Source organism: Anabrus simplex, chromosome 6 (genome assembly GCF_040414725.1).
Source record: "Anabrus simplex isolate iqAnaSimp1 chromosome 6, ASM4041472v1, whole genome shotgun sequence".
NCBI classification, from domain to species: Eukaryota; Metazoa; Arthropoda; class Insecta; order Orthoptera; family Tettigoniidae; genus Anabrus; species Anabrus simplex.
The window spans coordinates 80280075-80304285 of record NC_090270.1 but is presented as its reverse complement, the minus strand read 5'-3'; the positions used below and the strand labels follow the sequence as shown (position 1 = coordinate 80304285).

The 24211-nt window shown below is 37.8% G+C and overlaps 1 protein-coding gene across 3 annotated transcripts in view; it reads left to right on the top strand.

The window, feature by feature from the left end:
- LOC136876128 (pleckstrin homology domain-containing family G member 5) overlaps window positions 1-24211 on the top strand; it is a 1197778-nt gene that overhangs the window by 1158822 nt on the left and 14745 nt on the right. For 2 of the 3 annotated variants that reach the window (XM_067149822.2, XM_067149819.2), the window contains exons 17-21: window positions 1934-2167; window positions 5874-6133; window positions 9035-9232; window positions 12774-13207; window positions 19139-19281. In XM_067149822.2, coding sequence (XP_067005923.2) covers window positions 1934-2167; window positions 5874-6133; window positions 9035-9232; window positions 12774-13207; window positions 19139-19281 — 1269 coding nt within the window. The remainder of the gene's footprint in view (window positions 1-1933; window positions 2168-5873; window positions 6134-9034; window positions 9233-12773; window positions 13208-19138; window positions 19282-24211) is intronic. The other variant, XM_067149820.2, reaches the window with a different exon arrangement.

The following is a 24211-nucleotide window of genomic DNA, read 5'->3' as shown; positions in this document are numbered from 1 at the left end:
ATAGCTGGGTTTGAATACAGCTATTATATTAAAAGTTTTCATTCACCAGTATTTTAAAATTTTAATTTTGGACACCATTTAAATTGTTGCTTTTCACCAGTTTCTTCACTTTTTCAAATGTATGTACTTTCAGTATTATCCTTATCATTTATGATTTTGTACATAATAAATAAGTAACTTATATTTTAGAATTTATCGGGAACATCTAATCATTTTAAGGAAATATTCTGGAAAAAGTCCTGAAATATTTTGTGCTATTTGGATACAAAAAGACAGAATGATTGAGAAGTGGTTGGTACTGACATTGGGCATGTATTGAAGTTTGAGAGTAATTTACCATCGTATTACTGTTCAGTGAACTCAATGACTTGGACTGTGTATCCCTTCAGAACTCAGAACACACAAACAATGTAATGATGCCCATCAGTGATATTTCAATTGGTAATTGTAATATATGTGCACTATTCTTAGATTGCTTGTAAGTAAATCCTTCCAAGGAAATGTATTAATTAAATGTTTGAGTTATAAATTCATGATTTTAGGTAGACTAATAATTTATTATACATATTTTTAAAATTCACAATTCTCTGCAAAAACTTAACAAATGTTCATTTTGTGCATCAATAACCAACTACTCTTAATCAAGTTTTAATACCAACCTGTAGGCTTCGTTTATAATACAATAGGATTGTAAACTATAACCATAAAATACTCCTTTAAAGTAGGGTTCCAAGTAGACCTCACAAAGATATTCAATAAATAAAAAATAATTAAATAAATGAATGAGTAAATAAATAAATCATTAGGAGAGGGTGACAAATTGGACTGTGTCCAGGGTGCCAAGTACCCCAAATTGAGCCCGTATAAGGGGATTCTTCTGCTCCTTCTCCTCCTTCTTCGGTTTGACCACACTTGACAGTCTTTATGGCATTTTTCTCCATTTCTGCCATAACTCTCTGCCAATATCTTTTCATCCTCCCTCCTACATCTTTTTTCTGTGTAGAATCATTGTTTCATTGCTGGTAACTCCTGGTAACCTCTGAACTCCTTGACTAGCTGTTAAGTTGATCCCTCTACTATGTCATCTTCTTTAACCCCTATCTTAGCCAGGTCCATTCTCACTTCCCGAAAACATTTCGGCTCTGTCTTCCTTTTCATGAAGAATTCAAAGATTCTTTGTTCTTCTTTGTTAGGTCTGAGTTTTCACTCCTGCTCTGGACCCAGAACTTTTTTGAACATTGACTTGTTTTTCCCTTTCTGATGTCTTTGAGTCCACCTTTCCCAATCACGTACAACGTTTCTGCTGCGTACTTGGGTTTGACGAAGGTGTCTACGACTCTGTTAATTCTTACAAATTGTTTTCTTTTATGGAATTTAATTAGGATTTATTTATCCTTGAGGATCAGAGTGGTCATTTTTTTTAACTTTAAACTATTATTGTAGATTTAAAAGAATGCTGATAATGTAACTTTGTCCTGGTCTCAATTCAGTAGAGTCCAAGCTCATTTACAATCAAGTGATCTTCTGCCTTAGCTTCTGGTGATTACAGAGTATCTACTCTAGAGATTTTGATAAGTTGGGTTTGCATTTAACATAGCCTCAACCATTCTCTTGGCTAATTGTTCCCCATAAGGGATGAGTGATGAGCTGATATTCAGAAGCTCAAACTAAATCACTCATTCTTCTACAGGGATGCTTTGATGCTACTAATGGTATTATAAAACATGAAAATTGTAAGGCTCACTTCAGCTATATTCATATGAAACTAAACTGGCCAGAATTACTGAGGCTGTTGATAGAACCATGTAAATTAGATCTTGTACCTTTTGGAGGTGAATACAACTTGAAGCATAGATGAATAAGTTTTACCTGTTGTTAAAAATTGGTTGTTTACTTTACTGAAACTTAGTAATGTGTTGTGGTCTCATTGCAGATGGATGTACACTGCTTTCTGCTGACGGATATGCTGTTAGTGTGCAAGCCAACAACAAAGCGGTCAGGTAGTGACGGTCGTATGCGGGTAGTTCGCCAACCGTTCGTGGTGGAACGACTCATGGTGCACGAGTTGGGTAGAGATCCTCCAGGGCTGGGGGTAGTCTATCTGAACGAGTACCGAACTGCCACAGCAGCCTTTATTCTCTCCAGCGCTGAGCCATCCCTCATCAAGGTACGTATTGTCTTCCTTCATATATATAAATCAATATGTAAAAGTAGGTTTCTCTAAAAAGGTTTATTTTTTAATGCAGAATAAGTCTATAGTTTCGTTCCTCTACTGTGTCACCCAGTAAACATTTGTGTCATCTTCAATAATTTCATAACTATAAAAGCTAACAAAAATATAATAATTGATTGAAAATAGGAAGGGTTAAAGAGTCTACTCAAATTGTTTTATAAGTCAGATGGCACAACAGTGAATAGTGTGCGTATGTGCCATTTTGTAGTGAAATGGGAGCCCGGAGAGCGTGGTAAAATTAACTGAGATGTGATAACGCATACCACAAGGTGTTGCATCCACATTAGCTCTGTCGATATCTGTAGTAACGTTCGTGAGAAAACTCAACTAGATGTATGAAAAATTGTGAAGTATTTTTAAAAACTGTGAAAATTTTCAAAATGTCTTAGTATCTTACGTTCGGGAAAAGTCAAGCATGTTCCAAATATGTAGAAAGAATAAGTCAAAGAGAATCGAACAAGCTCAATATGTCTGAGACTGGGCGTAAGAGAGTGCTTATACTGTATAACATAAGAAAGCCGAGGTGGCCGTGCGTCATGAGCCCCAACCGAGTAGGTCTGATCTTCCTACTCCTGCCTGTATAGCCTACGGAGATAGATAAGCCTGAAAACACACAAAATGTAATAAGAAATAATATTAAGAAGGACAAGTTAAACATCAATTGCCTGGCCTTCACAGATGACCTCACACTCCTAGCATCAAATATGGAGGAAGCTACACACCAGTTTTCCTCCCTCAGTCAAATAGCAGCTAAAGTAGGGTTGGGGAGTTCATCGCCAACATCAGACATGCACCCAACTCAATCCCACACAGGGATACAATAATAAAGAAGACTAACTCCTACAAATACCTTGGAGAACGGATAACCTCAAATGTTAATGAGGATCTAGCCATGAAAGCCAGGTGTACCAAACTGGAAAGAGCTTTCCATCCCTGTAAGAACATTCGTAAGTCCAAATCCCTTTTCCTTCACCTCAAACCTTGACACTATGAAACCGTAGTAAGACCTTCAGTACTGTACACCTCAGAATGCTTCAACATGGTCAAAATGGGACATCTCAGGAATTTGGAATGGAAAAAAAGAAGGATTCTAAGAAAAATATGGACCCCCGTAAATAGCAGAATGAGCTTTACCAACATTTAGAGAGCGTAACATAAGCCATGAGAAAGGGGAGACTTACCTTCTACAGTCACATAGTCAGAATGGACAACAACAGACTGACCTCAAGAATATTCAATGCTGTTTCTAGAGGAAAAAACTGGTTCGAAAAGACCTAGAATTTTTAAAGATTGATCCCAAGGATATATTCAGTAGGGATAAATTTAGAATGCTGATCAGAACATTGACACTCTCCAGTCACTAACAGCTAAAACACTCCGTCCTGGAAAGGGAGTGAAGTGGGACTCAGGAGAGGAAAGCAACCCACAGTGCAAAGGTGAAGGAATACTAGGCTAAGAAGAAAGCTCACCAGAGTTAGGAACTACATGGTCCAAGGGGCCTCAACGAAACAATAATAATATAATGATAGCATGTGGCCTCCAAAGGTTCTGGTGCAGGTCTTTTAAGTTGATGCCTATAGGCAACCTCTGTGTCTGTGAGGATGGGTTCCTATGATGATTTCTAATACTGAAAAAAAAAACACCCACACAAATTAATCAATGAAGGATAAAATCCCTGACCCAGCCAGGAATCGAACCGAGAAACCCAACACACTAACCCTTTTGCCACAAGCCAAATTGATTCGATGGAGATTTGAAATAGTATTTCACAACATTTGCAAGAGGAAATGCTCCTGGCCAGAAAGAGCGAGAGAGTGTTACCCTACGAGTGGTCTGCCTGCCCCACTTCAGGGGAGGAATGAAAACCTTTCGTGATGGTGAGGAAAGCCCAGCCACAAAATTAAAACCTCTCTCTAAACCTTAACTCTGCAGAATCATTTATTTGTAACACTCACCCAACATCTGTGAGATGTTCTACACCCAAAAGACCTGCAATCGTGGCTTTGATCCAGCCCCTGCACTTTTTTTTCTTTACCTTTTTTAATGATATTTGTTCGTGGCATCGACCTATGAAGATCTTTTGCCACTTCTTTCACCATTTGAGAGGAACCTGTTTGTAAGTGGAATTACAGAAGTGTAGAGTGTTGAATGTGAGGCAAGGAATGTTAAGGATGACACAAACACCCAGTCCCCAGGTCAGGGATATTAATCAATTACAATTTTAAAACCCTGACCCGGCCAGGAATCGAACCTGGGGCCACGGGTTGACAGGTGGACTGTTGCTCCCTACACCACAGGGCCGGACAGCCCCTGCACCTACTCTTTCATTTTTTTTTTGTAGCTTTTGGGTTGGTTTATTCGTTCATTTTGTTTTTCATTATGCATTCCTAAAGGGCAGAACTTGCTTCATTCAAAATTTAGAATCATCGAAGGGATTTAGATCTAGCTAATCAGTGACACACCAAGGTTTTCAGTGACATCGGGGTAGGAGAGAACTGGGATTGAGAAGGTGGTAGTCATGAACTTAATTTACCAGGTGTAAAAATGAGGAAATTATCTTCAAGAAATGCCAATGGTAGGGATCAAACCCACTGTATGTTTCATTGTTGGTGTTTCAGGATTGTAATTTTTTATTAGCAGCGTTGGAGAGTAATTGAGCAAAATTAATCGAATTACATGTAACGATTACATTCTTAGTAAATTTTACTGGTAATCATTACTTTTTTACAAAATGTAATTTACTGCTTGAAATAAAATTTTAATTGTTACAATAGTAGAAACAGCAAAAAACATTAACAAAAATACTTTTCGAATTTTATCTTTTACTTTTTCATTTTTTAATTTTATTTTTTTAGTTCTATTACAACAGAAACAGTAACTTCACTAGTTCTGGATGAGGTACTTTGCTACCTCTCCAGTACTTCCAAAGACACCATTGTCATACAAACTATGCTGTTAAAATTAAACACAGGTATCCTATTCCTTCACGTGCCCCTGTAGGGCATCTTTTCAGTGAATGTAAAGATGTACTTCCCCCCAAAGACATCAAGGCTTAGCGATAACAATCTTAAGAACCAATTAATTTATTAGAAAAGTAAATGGCAAATTATTCGAAACACCAAAAGTCATTAACTAAAATTAAAATGATGGAAAACAATCTTTCAAAAGTTCCGAAAAATCATGTTTAGCCTCCCCTAGTGATGATAGCCACTTAATGACACTAAGTTAAAAAAGTAAACACATACATATACAATATAAAGAAATATACTGTAGTTTTTTCTTACATTCTTCCCATCAGTGTTTATTAGTATCAAGCCTTCAGGTGTAAGTAAGTTGTGCTTTTTGGCAATAGTTAAAATCACATAAAATAACTCACTTTTCGCTTTCATAAAATTCAATCAATTTATTTACAGTTTCACAAACTCTTAAGATTTTTTTTTTCATTTTTATATATTACAATAATCATTTTTTGAAGAGCATTAAATTCATTGGATTTATGTAAATAAAATCAAAGAACTGTATAGAATGTGATTATCAATCACATTTGATATTGTACCAAGTAGATCTGATTTATACCAAACGAGACTGTTCAGTTATTTTAAGAAGCTGTATAATTCTAACAAATGTTGTCGTTCCACAGAACTGGGCTGATGGCATTCGTAAGGCTCAAGATCTCTATGCTGCAGCCAAATTAGCCTCTATGACAGCCAGTGCTACCAACACGCAGAGTGTAACTCGACAGCCCAGCACCCTGTACTACGATGAAGATCATTTGGACGACACTGTGGATGAACTGGATTGCCAAAGCTGTGCTTCTCTCAGCATGGGAGTTGTCAGTAGAAGTCCTCGAGGAGGATCTAGTCGTGGTAGTCGAGTGTCCAGCCTCGCACATTCACACAGGTAATAACAGCTCTGTGATCCCAAACACAAAGACGATCACCTTCTCCTGCCCTCCCCTCACCTTAAAAGGTCGACAATTGTTCTTTTCTTAAACACAAATTGGACACCGTCTTAACTGGCCTGCTCAGGACTGGACCCTTCGTCAGTAATGAATTGGCCAGCTAAACCAACAGTATTATAAAAAAGGGCCTCTCCAGCAATTTATAGCACTATAATTTAAGATAAACAATATTTCATTTGGGTCCATGGCAAATGGTTAGTGCGTTGGCCTTTTTTCCAAGGTGTCTTGGGTTTGGCTCCTGATGGGATCAGAAATGTTAACTTTAATTGGCTACTTCCTATGGCTAGGGGACTAAGTGCATATGCCGTATTAAACATTAGAATTCATCATAGCTAGGGTCCCATCCTCACAGAGACATGCGTCAATTCGAAAGCCCTTTACACCGGGTCTGTCTGGAGGATGAAAATCCACAGATTGTTTCCAGTCATTCAACTGGGTCAGGAATGGAATGAATGAAACCCCATCTAGCAACGAGGATAGGAATTGTGCCAGCTGCCGGAGCCTGTCGCACTCCTCTGAGGCAATGATAAATGACTGACAGATGAAATGAAATGTTAATGGAGAGTGTTGCTGGAATGAAAGATGACAGGGAAAACTGGAGTACCCGGAGAAAAACCTGTCTGCCTCTGCTTTGTTCAGCACAAATCTCACATGGAAGTGGGATTTGAACCGCAGTATCCAGTGGTGAGAGGCCAGCGTGCTATCACCTGAGCCACAGAAGCTGCCTGGAGGATATAAAGCATTTATTTATTTTGAAACATATTAGGCTTACAAACTGACTAAAAACAGCATCTGCTATAGTAAGCGATGTGCAATATGAAACCAGTTGCTTTCTGTCCACAACATGGGGTGGAAGGCAGCATGGGCAGTTGTGACAGTGTGGAATCACAGTGATATTATTCACCAGGTTGGCCATTTAATTCAATGGCTGAATAGAAAGTCATCCACTGTACCTCATTTTCTTAACTAATAATCATCTTGATGCACAGCTTCCAGCCACTGGCCAGATCTGTTTTATTACTTATGCTGAACAAGTATTCAGTTGCATGAAAGTTGTTTTTTGTTTTCCTGAAAGATTACCATATTTTGTGAAAAGTTATTTAAAATGACAACCGTTATCTCCCTTTCCGTGATACCTGGAACAATTCTTCAAGTGTTTCTGACCTTCTGACTGAAGCAGTCATACAGCAACTGGTTGAGAATGCTGCAAAGATTTAATTGACTTTCTATTCTAAAAGGTCAGGAATGTCTATTTAATTCCTTTAAACTTTTTCATCACTCATACCTGGTACAATACTTTTACAAAATGTTATATGAAATTACCAGTGGAGGATCTTTATGTGCCATGCTCCTAAACATGAAAATTCATATGCTGGGATGAGCTACTCAGAAATTAGAACATCAGCCTTTCAAGCTCAATTTGGCAGGTTCAGTCCTGGAGCAGTCTAGTGATAAATGAAAGTGCTCAAATAGCCAGCCTCATGTTGGTATATTTCTGTCATGTATAAAAAGTTCAGAACAAAATTCCAGCATCTCATTATCTCCAGACATATAAAAGGAATCATTGGAACATAAAACCAATAACACTGCCATCATCATCATCATCATCATCCTATAATGCCAACTCCAACTTTAAGTGAAAGTTGTGAATTTCAGTGACAGTGTTTCCATACTACAAGTTCCTTGATTACTCAAAGGAGACCACAAGTTTTAAGATTCCAGCCTTGTAACACATATGGGGTGTGGAAAAGCTTTACTTTGTACTTTAAACAAATATTAGAGGGTACAATTGTCGACCGAGTGTGTTAGCTATGCGGTTAGGGTTGCGCAGCTGTGAGCTTCCATTCGGGAGATAATGGGTTTGAATCCCACCATCGGCAGCCCTGAAGATGGTTTTCCGTGGTTTCCCCTTTACACACCAGACAAATGCTGGTACTGTACCTTAATTAAGGCCATGGCCGCTACCTTCACAATTCTAACCCTTCCCCATCTTTCCATTACTGAAAACCTTCGATGTGTTAGTGCGATGTTAAACAAATAGGGAAAAAAAAACAATACAATTACTGTGAACTTAAGAACCATAGGTGTGCAGCAATTTGTTTCAGCTTTAAGAATGGCTGTCAACTTCCCAGGCACTCGAGCATAAATGTGCCACATCTGTTAGCTTTCTGTTTACATTTTAGTTGCAGACAATGACAACTGACAAATGTACAGTAAGTCAGAGAACATGTGTGAAATGTGTCCCTCCAACTTGGCAGCACAATTCACATCAACGCAACATTGATTCATGATTTCTCTGGAAAATTCTCGGTGTCTCTCGGACACATGTGCAGCGTCCGCAATAGGTGCAACTACAGAACACAAGGAAATCAGAAAGGAGGTCATGTGGATAGCTCCTCAGCAAAAACAGTGCTGGTCATTTACCTTCAAGCACCTGGGTGGTAGGTATCCAAAACTTATGACCGCAGACCTATAGTTCCTTTGTTCCCAATACTTGCATTTGTGCCCACTAACACACTTTTAATTTACAAAACAAAGTTTTTCCGCACACTGTATGAGGGTTGCTACCTTAGACGCTATAACACATAAAACAAATTGTAATTTTTTTTTTTTTTTTTTTTTTTAAGTCCATCAGACAATATTTGAACATTGGCAATGAAAACTGATTAAGTAAATGGCCTTCACAAATATAATTTAGATTGTTTCAAGTTAAGTTGCCTCAAATTCTTTCATGTAAGAATATATTGCATGTCCCTTGTAACTTTTCCAATGAAATGCTAAACACTATTATTCTGCCAGTAATTCTCAAGTATCTCTCTTCATAAAGGAATGTTTAATAGTGATGCTTATTGCAGTGGTTCAATGGACATGAATGAAGTTTCCTCCATGAGTAGCATCAGTCATTCCCGAGGTGTTAGCATGGAGAACGAACTGCGAGGCTCCAGCTTGAGCTCTGACGAGGGGATACCAGCTCTGGTGCCCAGCACAGATTCAGTCAACAAGCCTCCACCACCAGCACCATCTCCAAGACCAGAAAGGTATTGTGTTGAATTGTATCATACATTTGAACTAATGATTTGTCTGGCTAAAGTGATTATCATATACCGTATAGCAGACCTGCCCAACTTGTTCCATGGTGTGATCTATATTTTCCAGTTAATATCAGCCACCTCTCAACACTGCAACTGCAAAAAAAATCTACATATAATATCAAAAATGATTTGTTAATTCATTTTAACCAGGAGCATGCTGGCCCACCAGGACATGTCCCAGTGCACCTTTCTCTCATGGTACCCTCAGTGCCCTCTCACCATTGGCCTAATATAAAATATTCGTATTGGAGAAATTAAATTTAGGAAAATAAGCCTAAGCATTTGAGATAAATGGTACAAAATTATTGTTCAAATCACTTATGTATTAAAAAGCAAATTATATGAAAAATTAGTGAGAGTCTAATCGATCTGATTCAGTCAGTAAACTGCACAATCGCCTAATGCATTTTGTATTCTTTATTTTGTGATGTATGATTTATTCAACAAATGTGCATATAGTATCTAGGCCTATTAATATATGCACATGATGTTATTTACATTTCCTCTCTCTTCATATTTAAAGCTGTTAGCTGTTTTACAACACAGAAATATAAAATGAACTTTCGTAAGAAAATTTTGGACTCGTTCATCTCAGATTTTAAATGAATAAACAAAAGAAAGAAAGAAATACCCCATAGTCAGTCGGAGAAATTAGTGGACTATGTCAAAAATTCTGACTATGTTGTGAAAATAAGTTTAACATAGAAGGACCAGAAAATTAAAATATAGTAACTGTAACCCTTCTCATAATTTAAGTATCAGATTTTTAATTAAAGTCTTATGAAACAATATCATTGCATAGTCTAAAATTGTCTTTTAATTCAGTATTCTTTAGGGGAGGACCCCCTGAATCCCACTTTCTTGGAGGGTATGCCAGCCCTCCACGTAGCAAACAACCCTTACCAGTCTATCTACCATCCTCTTGGGATAGCCCCTGATTTTAACAAAAACAAAATATTCATTTGGTATCTATGAACAAATAAAGCATTTTAAGTTACTAATTACATTTAAATACAGGTACTGTGTTAATTTGAAGATTGTGATTTCGTGTCATATACAAGGCTTCTAAAATCAGGCACATACTCTGACTGGAGCAGTCTTGAAAAATTTTCCTATTTCAGATCCATTAAAAGGAGCAATAGCTTCATTAGCTTTGAGAATGAAAGTGCAGATTCACAAAACTGTGTTGATCCAAAGACAGAATGCAGAATTTCATTACATCTAATATAGTTCTATTTCTCTCGGAAAACTTATTTCCAAAATTCTTCTTGTGATGACCAAACCTTTAACAAGAGATCACACGGAAGAGTTACTATCTCCTTCTCAAAAGATCCATTATCATAGAGATCATGCTGATTTTACCTGTGATGTTCTTGGTGCTAAGTCTTGTCTGAATGGAAAAGAAAGCTATCAGACAAACCAATTAGTGATGGACAAAAAGTAATGTTCCAATCAACACAGTGGTCAGGCCTGATATACCGTACCTATTGCAACATTTTTCTGGAATTTATGAAATAAAACAGCAGTGTCAATCCAGGAAATGTAGTCATTTTTATTCACAACATATTTGCCAGTATTATGTATTATTTAAATTATTTGAGCCGCAAGCATTGCTAAGAGAGACAGGGCTGAAAACTTCAAGTACAGTTGTTTAATCCTGAGCCATGACAAATTCCTGTGGCTATCCTCAGTATCTTTTATCTACATACAAGGAAACGTTGGTATTGTTTACAAGAAATGGAAACCATCTGCGAAGGCGGATCAAATATAAACAGGAATTTGAATATACCGCTGCTGTTAGTAATGATTCTGAGGTGGGGCTTTGCCAGAATGTTGGTGGGGGTGTCCGGAGAAGGAGTTTGCGCATGCAAGAACAACGGTGGAGAGCTGGGCTGCTTCAGTACGCCATGAGTGAGCATTTCTCGCAAAAGAGGGCACCAGACCTTCCAAAATTTTGAGACGGCTCTGCGCACAGTTTGGGGAAGAAACACTTTTGCAGACTCGAGTGTATGAGTGAGCTAAAAAAATGTTGACAGGAAGAGAAGCTGTGGAAAATGAGCCTCATGAAAGAAGACCCCGGACAAGCATCACTGCAGACAACATTGTTGCCATTCGTGACATTATTGGTGAAAATCGGCAAATAGAAATTTCGCAAATTGTTTAACCGTAGGAATAAGTTATGATGTGTTCAGACCATCATGCGAGATTAACTCCATTTCAGAAAATTGTCGCCAGGTGGGTTCCTCATCTCCTCAACCAGAAACAGAAAACTTTATGCCAGGAAGTTTGTCAGAGAATTCTGCGTTGCTACGAGGAGGAAGGAGAGGATTTCTTGCTTCATATTGTGACTTGTGTTGAAACTTGGGTGCATCATTACACCCCCGAATCAAAGCAAGCATGGAGTGGCAGCAAAGAGACAAAGCAGGTCCGGTCAAGGCTAAAACACACCCATCTGCTGGAAAGGTGCTTGCAACCATTTTCTGGGACTCCGCGCATGTTTTGCTGGTGGATTTTCTTCATGAGCAAAGGAAAATTAATGCAGCCTATTACTGTTGAATTTTACATGAAGCAAAACCGCGTATCACAACAAGCGAAGCGGCAACCAATCTGAAACATCATTCTTCTTCATGACAATGCAAGGCCGCACAGGAAAAACTGGAGGGAATTCACTGGCACCTCGGGAACACCCTCTGTATAGTCCAGATTTATCACCCTGTGACTACCATTTATTTGGACTACTCGAACAAGACCTAGGAGTACAGCACTTCAATGATAATGGAAGTGTACAAGAGTTTGTGCACAACTGCCTCTGCATACGTCCCTCTTCTTTCTATCAGGTTGGCATCAAAAACTTACCAATCCAATGGAGAAAATGTGTATCGAAGGCAGGACACTATGTAGAAAAGTGATCTGTATATGTGTATTTTTTGGTTGATGTAATAAATTTAAATAAGTAATTTCCATTTATATTTGATCCGCCCTTGAATTTCTACAAATATGTAAGGATAAAACCATATCATTTGTAAATTATTTCATATATTGAGTTGTGAAAATGTTAGGTAATACTAATATATTGCTGAAAACCTATTTTCCTTTTTTAATTTGTTCTTAAACAGCTAACAGTCCTCAAGTCAACACTCCCAAACTAATGAAAAGTTATTACAAGTCCCACTTGTCTGTTTCTGTGAAAGTCTTATACCGGTATATAATGAATTACAACTGGCTTCACTACTGCTTTTGATAATAAATATATTACCATGATATAAATAAATACTGCCCTTTTCCCTCACTTACAAGTACAAAATGTGAAAAATGTTCATAGTTTATTTGTTTGGTGGAAAATCAAGAAACTTGCCACTAATTCTAAAATGTTCATAGTTTTAAAGATGTAACTTCATAGTGTACTTGAAACAGAAACTTTGAGTGTAATTCTTCTGTTAGTTTTGCTCCATAAGTTATTTGAATACTGGTGTTTTTCTGTTCTCAGGCGTTCATTACTCAGCAAATCCCCAACACCCAATACACTAAGTGTTCAAGTACCCGTTTATTCCAGTCTAGGTCAGTCGCTCCCCAACCTCAGTTTAGCAACATCTCCAGGCAGTCATATAGGAACTCCTAACCCTCCCACATCACTACTATTGGTACCTCCATCTGGGAACAAAAACCCTCACCATCATCATGGTGGACTGTTAAGTCCTGGACATCGTGGGATATCGTATCCTCCACCTTCACCTCCTCGGGGATCTCTACGCCGTGGAGTGGCACTCTCACAGTCACGAAACCCGCCGCTCATCAAGACGAGGCATATCAACTCCTCCTGTTGTTCAGGGACCAACATGATCAGCCCAACCCAAGGCACTGGTGTTGCACCACCTGCTGGAACCACGACCAGCTTTGACTTCGATGTGCCAGTAATAGCAGGTAATGGCTAACACCTTCATATATATCATCATCATCATCATCATCATCATCATCATCATCCTTATACAACTCTTGCTGGGTCAGGGCATTTATGGCTCTTCTCCACCTTCCCCTCTCCTTCCACCATTCCTCTTCCATCACTTTGTCCCAATCCAGGTTTCTTCTTCGCGCACTACTCTTTATCGAATTGATCCACCTTGATCTACATATCCCTCTCATTCTCTTTCTCTTGAACTTCATTTCCATCATCTGTTGGTTTGTATTCTTTCCTCCTCCATCCTCTTCACATGTCCAAATTATCTTAGTTTACTCCTATCAATTCTCTCATTTAGGTTTTCCATTCTAACCTCCTTTGTCATATCTTTGTTTCTCAGTCTGTCTTTTCTTGTCCTTCCTATCATACTTTTTAGGTTTCATTTCACTGGCTTCAATTCTATCTCCTCCCTCCTTGTCATTGTCTAGGTCTCAGCTGCGTAGTTCAATATGGGTGCATAATACATTTCGTACATAACCTCTCTACACTTCGTTGCTGTACTTCCTTATTCCAGACAAGGTAGATTGCATTGCCCTGTTGCATCCTCTTGCTAATTACTGTATATACAGTACATAGCTTATGTAATTAATATTGTTTTATTGTATGCCATACAATTAATAATAATAATAATAATAATAATAACAATAACAACAGCAGCTTCTAAAGTTCACTTCTGGAGGAGATGGAAAATAGTTTGTTTTTGAATATAAGTGCAAATTTGAAATGACCTCACTAACAAAGGGAGAGTAGGATGCTTTTTTCCAACCCTTGTCCTATTTTTTATATGGGGTTAGCTGTGAAGTGAGATGAATCTCTGTAGAGAACTTTTATAACCAGATGCGTAGAGAGCTTTTACAACCAGATGCATAGAGAGCTTTTACAACCAGATGCATAGAGAACTTTTAAAACCAGATGCGTAGAGAGCTTTTACAACCAGATGCCTTTCCTGATGTCAAACTCATCAAAGCAGTTAATGTGAAGAAATGAATGACGTTATATATTATATTAGGAAAGAAGAGCGTGAAACCCATACTGGCATATAGCCTATTCCTGTCGAATAGCACCAAGGGATTTGCTCAAGGCTTAATGTCCCCATCCAATGGACAAATCACCATCAACAGCATCATATGCCCTCACTCCATATGAACACTGTGGAGAGGTTTGGAATTGAATTCAGGCTTTTGGCATATAATGAAACTGCAGCGAGCTTTTAACTGTTGCCTAAGATTTGTTTTTAACTTGAGTTATGATGTGAATATAACTCCTTACTATCAAGGACTTCACTTGCTAAAACCTAAGAAAAGATGTAAATATTGCACTTGTATTAATACATAAACTCCTACATAGCAACTCGCCTCAGTACATTTCCTCTAATTTCACTTCCTTTCATCATTTCATAACTGTAATACTTGCACTGAATCTACTCTTGCAATTCCTCTTCAGCAATGATCTATGTATAACAGTTTCAGACTTTGGAATTCCTTATCAGTCAGTGTCAGGGACAGTCATCATCATCATCATCATCATCATCATCAATGTCCCACTCCAGTCGCCCGGGTGTGGTTAACAAGCCTCCTCCACTCTTTTCTGTTCTTCCACTTTTCCTGCGCCATTACTTACACCACATCCAATCCAGCTTCTCTAATGTCCTTCCAAATCTGATCCATCCACCACCTTCTCGGTCTTCCAGCTAGTCTGTTTCCCTTAACTTCTCTTTCCAATTCCCTTCTTGCTACCCATTCCTTTCCCATTCTTTTTACATGTCTGAATCATCTCAGTCTTGCTTTCTGTATGTTCTGTACTAACAGTTCTATATTTACTCTTCTCTGATTTTAATATTTTAAATTCTATCTCTTCTTTGTCTTTTTAACAGATGTTCTTAAAAATTTCATTTCTACTGCTTGTATCTTACTACCTTGTCTCTTATTAGTTACCAGCATTCTAGTCCGTATGTTACAATTGGTATGAAATACTGTTTAGGTTAATTTTGATCTCTTGGGTACTTTGTCATCCCATAAAAGCTCTCTGACTTGATGTAAAATGTTGTACCTTTACTTAGTCTGTTAATAATTTCAGGGTTGATTTTATTACTTCCATTAATAATGCTACCCATTCTCCGTCTATGTTCACTTGGCTTCTCTTTTTCTCTTTTCCACAGTGCATGACTACAGTTTTCTTTTTACTAGTTACCATTCCAAACTCCTTCAGATTTTCATTCCAAACGTCCAGTCTCCTTTGTACTTCCTTTTCTCCCTTTCGCCAAATCACCACATCATCTGCAAATACCAAAGCATTCACTTCATTACTACTGATACTCTGTTTTACACGTTTTATGATTTCATCCATGAATATAATAAACAATAATGGCGACAGTGCACTTCCTTGCTTGAGACCTTTTTTGTTCAGGCTCACCACTCCCCACTTGTACACTACTAAAACTCTCATGATACAACATTTTAATCTTGTTAATTAATGATTTTGGGACATTCCTTTTCAGTAGGCATTCCCATAAATGCCTTCTCTTAACTGTATCATAAGCTTTTTCTAAATCCAAAAATACGAAGGTGATTTCCTTGTTCCTTTCCAGACTTTTTTTCCCATTATCATTCGCACTGTAAATATCAAGTCTATTGCTGATCTGTTTGGTCTAAAGCTATATTGTTCTTCCTCTAACTGTGTTTCTATCATATCCCTCAGTGTTTTTTTCTGTGACTTTCTCCATTACTTTTAGCCTATGTGATAATAGGGTTATACCTCTCTAATTTTCACATTTTTTCCTATTTCCTTTTTTGAACAATAGTACAATGCTCCCTTGTTGCCAATCTTCAGGTATCCTTTCATCCTTCCATATGGCACTGAGGGCTCGGTATAGCCACTGTAGTCCAATGGTTCCTGCTGCCTTAATCATATCAACATTGAATTCGTCTTTTCCACTTGCTTTACCTTTGGTCATTGCTTTCACTGCCCTTTCAAGTTCCAACCATGTTATCGGGTTCTCTTCTTTTTTTCCATCTATTATTTACATTTTCTTATCTCCTTCTTCCTCCGAGCACTCATCCTCATTATAAAGTTTTTCAAAATTCTTTGCCATCACCTTCTGAAGACCCTTTTTGTCATGTACTATGGATCCATCTTCTCTCTCTAATGCCTTGATTTTTTCCTTGATTTATTCTTTTCAATTTTATTACTCTATATAATAGTTTCTGATTTCCTAGACTATCTTATTCAATTTTGTTGGTAAACTCTCCCCAGCATTTCTCCTTTTCTTCCTTGATACTCCTCTTTACTTGTTTCAATCTTTTGTATTCCACATGTAACCTTCCTATCTTATTCTCATCCCTCTGATACTTTTTTTTTTTTTTTTTTTTTTACCGAGCTTGATAGCTGCAGTCGCTTAAGTGCGGCCAGTATCCAGTATTCGGGAGATAGTAGGTTCAAACCCCACTGTCGCCAACCCCACTGGTTTTCCGTGGTTTCCCATTTTCACACCAGGCAAATGCTGGGGCTGTACCTTAATTAAGGCCACGCTACCTTCCCACTTCTGGCCCTTTCCTGTCCTATCGTCGCTGTAAGACCTATCTGTGTTGGTGGGACGTAAAAAAGCTAGCAAAAAAAAAGATACATTTTTTTGCTTTTCCTTATCCATTTCTTTCTTCACCTTGTTTTGTTCTTTTATTTCTTTTTTTTATTTTGTCTGTCCACCATTGTGTCACCATAGTGATTCATTAAAAAACTCAGGAGATCTTGCTGAGATTACCTGTTGAAAGCTACCAACTGACATGTGCACTGTACAACTGCATGAGTGAATAGATGGTGATAGATTGTTTCTATATGTAGACCTAGTTGATAGTTGTGTAATATGTGCATTTATATTGTGTGTGTGTTTGTTTTTTTTTTCAGCCTGGTATCCTTAACAACCATGGATACCAGGCCGGGCTTGCTCTCTAACAAAGGTAGTGGTGATTATTGTTTTAAGAGGAAGTACAAGTGGGCAAACTTTTTCTCTTAACAATAACCAGAGAAAAATATGGAAGAGTGGTGGTGGTTGTGTTGGTTGTGGTGGTGGTGATGATTGTTATTATAATTAATCATATACTGTATAGTCATATTAATTATTATTAATAATATTATTAATTATCATGAATTATAACAATAAGTTACTACCCTCAGCACTGTTAATAAGATGGCTTTGATACTTTATAATGGTGATGATTGTTGTATTAAGGGGGAGTATAACAAGGCAACCTTCTTCTTTTAACACAAATGAGAAGGAAAATGGAAGAACCTCCGTGGCTCAGGTGGCAGCGCGCCGGCCTCTCACCGCTGGGTTTTGTGGTTCAAATCCATGTGAGATTTGTGCTGGACGAAGCGGAGGCAGGACTGGTTTTTCTCTGGGCACTCCAGTTTTTCCTGTCATATTTCATTCCAGCAACACTCTCCAATATCATTTCATCTGTCATTCATTAATCATTGCCCCAGAGGAGTCCGGCAACTGGCACAATTCCTATCCTCGCTGCTCAATTGGGTCTTCATTCATTCCATTCCTGACCCATTTGAATGACTGGAAAGAGGCTGTGGATTTTCATTTTCAGAAGTAAAATGGAAGAGGTTCAACACTTTTAAGAATGAAGATACCAACAAAAGAAAGATAAGGGCCATGAAGGGCAAACCTACTTCACAATCTGTATCTTCAGAATTCTCATCATGATCCTGGACCATAAAGACAATGTCTTCATCACGGAAGTCTTGATGACCATTGTTGTATATGGCTGTCCCCTGCATCATTTCATCCTGGGTTTCTTGAAAAAGCTGTAGGAGGCCATCATTGTTCAATGTTTGTTTGGGCAGATTTTTTCAAACATGAAACTTTGCGATAGTTTCTTCCACGACTTTTGGAGTAAATTTTACTACAATTGTCCCAGTTGTTTAAGGTTCAGTTTGAGAAACAGAACACTGTACATCCAAGTTTTGCTATTATTTCTGTAATAAACAGGGAGAGGCTTAATGTTCATGTTGTTTTAAGAGTCATAGATTTGCAGATTTTCCAATTACTATGAGCGGTAATTTATTTGTTTCTGTGGCGTTGCTACAGGCTAAAACAGGGAGACATTGTTTATTCATCTGATGCAGATGAGTCCTTCTTCTTCAAAGCAAAAGTTTTAGTAAAACTTGCTTTGAAATTTAGTCCAATCTCATCAGCATTGTAAACTAGCTGTGGTGATTAATTTTCTTAAGAGATCAAGTCTGCAAACTCACTTAAGTATTCTTCTGCGATGATAACATCAGCTGATAATTTCTCTCTACTTATCATAAGTTACCACATCCTGCGCCTCTTTTTTTCCAGCAGTTTAATCAGGATGCCTTTTCATCTTTCCTGAGTAAACAATAAGAAAGTCGCTTCATCGATTTTATCATGCACAGACACTGTGGAATTGTGGCATTGTTCCTATATTTTTTTCCTTACTGTTATAAAATTTTAGGTTTTTCCACTTGAGTTTTCCTAGGTCTAGGGTTAAACAAGAATCTCGAAATATTTCTGATACAGTATTAATAAATACAGTTCTGACTACCATATAATTAGATGTAACTTGAATTGTGAACTAAAATCCCAGGTTTATAATTAGCATTAATGTTTCATGCATGAACTCAGATAAAAATTGCTGAAAAAATGTTCCAAAAATGTTTCCGAATAGTTTACACAGCTTGACAGGAAAGCATCCTAGACCACATGCTGATTTCTATGTAATAATCTAATTATACAAGCTTTTTGAAGTTATTACACAGTTGTAAATAGTGTCCAAGACCAGAATAAATCATCTGTAAGAACGATGTACTGTAAACTAGTTATCAATTTTTCAGAGAAGATACATTTTCACAACACAATATTTTCCTTACAGGTGTATCTCCGCCAAGTGATGAGAGAGTCAGTCTAGATCCTCCAGAAAGTAATACCAGATCTCATCGGTACCCAGTCATGAAACGACTGACTCGTACTGATAATAGACGTTACCACACGGCAGGAGCCATAGACGACATCAAGGTTACCATCCAACCTTTGTTTTCTTTCTTAAGAAATTTTTCTTATGAGTATAATCTCCAAATTCAACAGAAAATTACTGTATGTATGGTAGCATTAAGAAATATTAATAGAGAATTTGCTCTGTTAGTGAGTATAGAAAGCTATCCAATTGAGTTTTCAAGTACTGTAGTCATAAAATTTGGCTTTTCATATGCACTTCTTTGAATTCTGACTTTATAATAACTGTAGGTTTGGGCAAAAAGTTAAATCAAGGTGAATATTCAATAATTCTTATATAATTTTGAGACTTAAAACACACAAACATTACCAGTCTTGAAATAACATGTCAGTGCACCACATAAAAACATTAAATACTACAGCTGGCCTTAAGCTCTGCCCGAAGGTTTAAATCATAATACTGATAGCAGGTAACCGTACTGAGGTTCTTTCCCTGGCTTCTAAATTTTTACATCAGTAAGGCCTAGTTCCAATATTAAAGCTAAATTCCTATCTTAAGCCCTCAGATAATTACAAGTATAGGCCTCCACACTGCCACTGACCTCAAATATTATGCAAGTTACCAGACAATCTACACACATAAGTACACAGAGCATTAAACCATAGAGCGCCAGCTTCAGTAGTACAATTAGTCTGCAGAGCTTGATAGCTGCAGTCGCTTAAGTGCGGCCAGTATTCGGGAGATAGTGGATTCAAATCCCACCGTCAGCAACCCCGAAGATGGTTTTCTGTGGTTTCCCATTTTCACACCAGGCAATTGCTGGGGCTATACCTTAATTAAGGCCACAGCTGATTCCTTCCCACTCCTAGCCCTTTCCTGTCCCATTGTCACCATAAGACCTATCTGTGTTGGTGCAACATAAAGCAACTTGTAAACAAAGAAAGAAAAAAAGTAAACAATTAGTCTACAGTCATTTGCCTTCTCTTCCCAAGATTTGATCCTGGCTAAAATGCAGGCATATGAAGACTGCCTACGGGAGAAAACAACCATCACCGTAACACCATCCCCGGTACTGCCCTGATTGGGTGACCACTGTTTAGCACAAAAGCCTGCAGATTACGAGATGATGTGTGGTCAGCGTGATTAATCCTCTCGCCCATTATTCTTGGCATCCTAGACTGGGGCCACTATCTCATAGTCAAATAGCTTCTCACTTGTTCTCATGTAGGCGGAGTGGACCTCAAACCAACCCGCAGATCCAGGTTTAAAAAATCCTTGACCTAGCCAGTAATTGAACACAAGGCCTCCATGTAATAGGCAGGCTCATTACCCCTAGACCATGGGGCCAGCTAATACTTCTTTATCTTCTCCACAAATCAAGAAAAATTAATGAGTCATGGCAGTATACATATACATTTTTTTACTATTTCTTTTACATCACATTACCACACATAGATCTTACACCGACAATGGTATAGGAAAGTCCTAGGACTGGGGAGGAAGTGGCCATGGATGTGGTCCGGCAATATCTCATAGCTATTCTGAGCTAAGAGGTTTTCTTCACTGATGTAAGAAAAGTACCACAATTATAACTCTGTAGAGTCCCTGAGCATTCCTATCAATCTTGTACAGGTATCTATTATGCTACTACAGATTGCTAACAGAACACAGTTGGGATCAAGAAATATCTAGTCACAAATTCTGGACAAATCCACATTGTGCAGATATGCCACACTCTATGAAAATAAATAAATAAATAAATAATAATAATAATGATAATAATAATACTTTAAAACAGTCATGGCGGAATCTACAGAAAAGACCTGTGGAAGAGTATCAGGAAGGAAGAAAGATCAGGAAATGCCCTGGTGGAATGACAGGGTAAAAGATATAGTTAAAAGGAAGAAACAAGGTTGGAAAAGATGGCTGAGAAACAGAACAACAGAATGCAAAACAGAATACAGGAACTGCAAGAAGGAGTGGTCCAAGGTGGTTCAAGAAGAGAAAAAGAAAGGCTGGCAAAAATTCACTGAATCTCTGCAAGAAGATACAATTGGAAACAAAAAGATCTTATTCCAGTGGGTTAAAAAGAAGAAAAACCCAGGTGAAGGTGCTAACTTAATTAAAAATGAACAGGAGGAAGTGATGACACAGAAGCAGGATATATTGCAGAGGTGGGAAAAATACTTTGGACAGCTTTACAATGTGCAAAATACCTTGGTACAAGGAGAAATCGAAGAACCAGATGTAGTGCAGATGGAAGATAAGAAGAACAAGGTGTCCATGGGAGAGATTTAGTGGGCCACTAAAAGAATGAAACGAGGCAAGGCAGCTGGAATTGATGAGGTCACCATGGAAATGATAATAGCAGCAGAAGCAGTTGGTCTACTGTGGTTGTATAGACTCTTCAGAGTGATGGGTCATTATACCAATTTTCAAGAAAGGAGACGGGAAGCAATGTGAAAATTACAGAGAAGTGACACTGATACCTCATACATCTAAGATCCTTGAAAGAAGCTTGGATAAATGAATAAGAGACAGAGTAGAGGGAAAATTGACAGAACACCAATATGGATTCAGAAGAGGCAGGTCCACATTTGACCCAATATTTACATTGCATCAAATGATGGAAAGGTATTGGGAATATGGAAAGGACGTGGTAGTAACTTTTCTAGATTTTGAAAAGGCATATGACAGTGTTCCAAGGAATTTGGTATGGAAAACATTGACAGAGGCACAGATAGGAAATGAAACAATGCAGATGGTAATAGCATTGTATCAAAATTGCAAAAGCTGTATTAGAACAAAAGTGGGTCAAACTGAATGGTTCAGAGTTGAGACAAGCTTAAGACAGGGAAGTGTATTGTCTCCCTTACTCTTCATTATCATCATGGATAGAATTCTACATAATATAAGGGAGAAGATGATGGGTGAGCAAGTAAAGTCTCTGCTCTTTGCTGATGACATTGTAGTTTGGGGAGATAATGAAGAGGAAGTACAGACACAACTTCGTTTATGGAATGAGGAGATAAGAAATTTTGGAATGAAGATTAGTACTGATCATGATGGGAGGTAACAGAAAATCCAGGGGAGTGATAAAAATAGGAAATTAACCTCTTGAAGTAGTGAAAAATTTTAAATATTTGGGCAGCGTGATGTCACAAGATGGAAATTTGGATGTAGAAATTGATTTAAGAATACAGCAGTCTGCAAGTTTCTACCAGTGTGTGAAAGATATTGTATGGAACAAAGATGTGCCAATGAAATGCAAGAAGGTTTTATACTTGTCCTATTATAAATCTATACTGACCTATGCTTCAACAGCCTGGACATTGACTAAGTGGAACCAAAGTAAGATACAAGCAGCTAATATGAGGTTCTTGAGGAGCATCCAGGAAAAGACAAGACTAGATAGAATACGAAATGAGGAAATAAGGAGAAGCGTGGGAGTGTGTAAACTTCAAGAAGAGATTGATATAGCAAAGCTAAAATGGTTTGGACACATGATGAGAATGCCAGAAGAGAATACCAAAGAGAACATTCATGGATATAAAGACTGGAAAGAGGCCTAGTGAACAGCCTAAAATGAGATAGAGGAGCTCTGTTGTACTGTATTGCAAATAGAGGAGTCGATAGCAATAAAGTACTAGAAGAGGAATGGTGGAAAGATTGAGTAAGGTGGAGGGCTTTGGTACACTACCCTACCCAGAGAGAATCTGGAAAAGGGAATGGATGAAGTAGAAGAAGAATACTGATTTTGCATCCTGCTAATAACTTTTACGGTTTTTGGAGACCCCAAGGTACCAGAATGTTTTCCCTGCAGGAGCTATTTTACGTGCCTCGGGAGATAGTGGGTTCGAACCCCACTGTTGGCAGCCCTGAAGATGGTTTTCCGTGGTTTCCCATTTTCACACCAGGCAAATGTTGGGGCTGTACCTTAATTAAGGCCACAGCTGCTTCCTTCCCAGTCCTAGCCCTTTCCTGTCCCATCGTCGCCATAAGACCTATCTGTGTCAGTGCGACGTAAAGCCAATAGCAAAATTTTACGTGCCAGTAAATCTACTAACACGAGGCTGGTGTATTTGAGTACCGGTACCTTCAAATACCACTGGACTGAGCCAGAATCGAACCTGTCAACTTAGAGTCAAAAGGCCAGCACTCCACTATCTGAAAAAAATCAAAAACAGAAAAAATCTATTTATCACTACTACATTCATTGGCATACAAACTAATTAAAATTGAATATTCACCAAAATAATGACTAACTGAGAACCAAAATGTTACTTTGAAGTCCACATTTCAATAATAATTACTTTTAACCTGTTCCAGTTGCTTTTCTTCTTTTCTTACCACACCTTTGTATTGTTACTTGAACAAAAAACCTGATAAAAATACTACAAAACTACAAAGAGGCAAACATGTTATAAAAGTTCATTATCTGCCTCAAAAACATGATACTTTATTCATTATGTATTTAAGAAGAATTTTTTGGAAAATTGAGAAATCTTTTTTGTCCCTTTTCAGACATTAAAATTTTAAGTGACATTTTAGTTACATGTAGTATAAGAATAAAAGTTTGTCGCCATAAGACTTATCTGTGTCGGTGCGACGTAAAACAACTAGCAAAAAAGAAAAAGAAATAAAAGTGCCAAATTGCTTTATTTGTATTTTCTTGGTTTTTGTGTTGTTTTTTTTAGATGGGCATTTTAACTGGAAATGGACCTGTAACATAGAAAATAAGTAATTAAAGTCAGCTTGGTTCTCAGTGCCTCAAATATATTCACAAACATTTATGTTATTAGAATGCTTAGTGTAAACATCAGCATAGTATAGCCAAATTATTTTAGTATTCACTCTTGCACTCTCTTAGTTCTGAGCATTTCATCCCTATGAAACATGCAATCATTATAAAAAACTAAAGGGTATCCAAGAGATTTCAGTAGAACAACTAGAACGAGGTGAGACTGGAATCTCTTAGATCGCTAGAAGGAT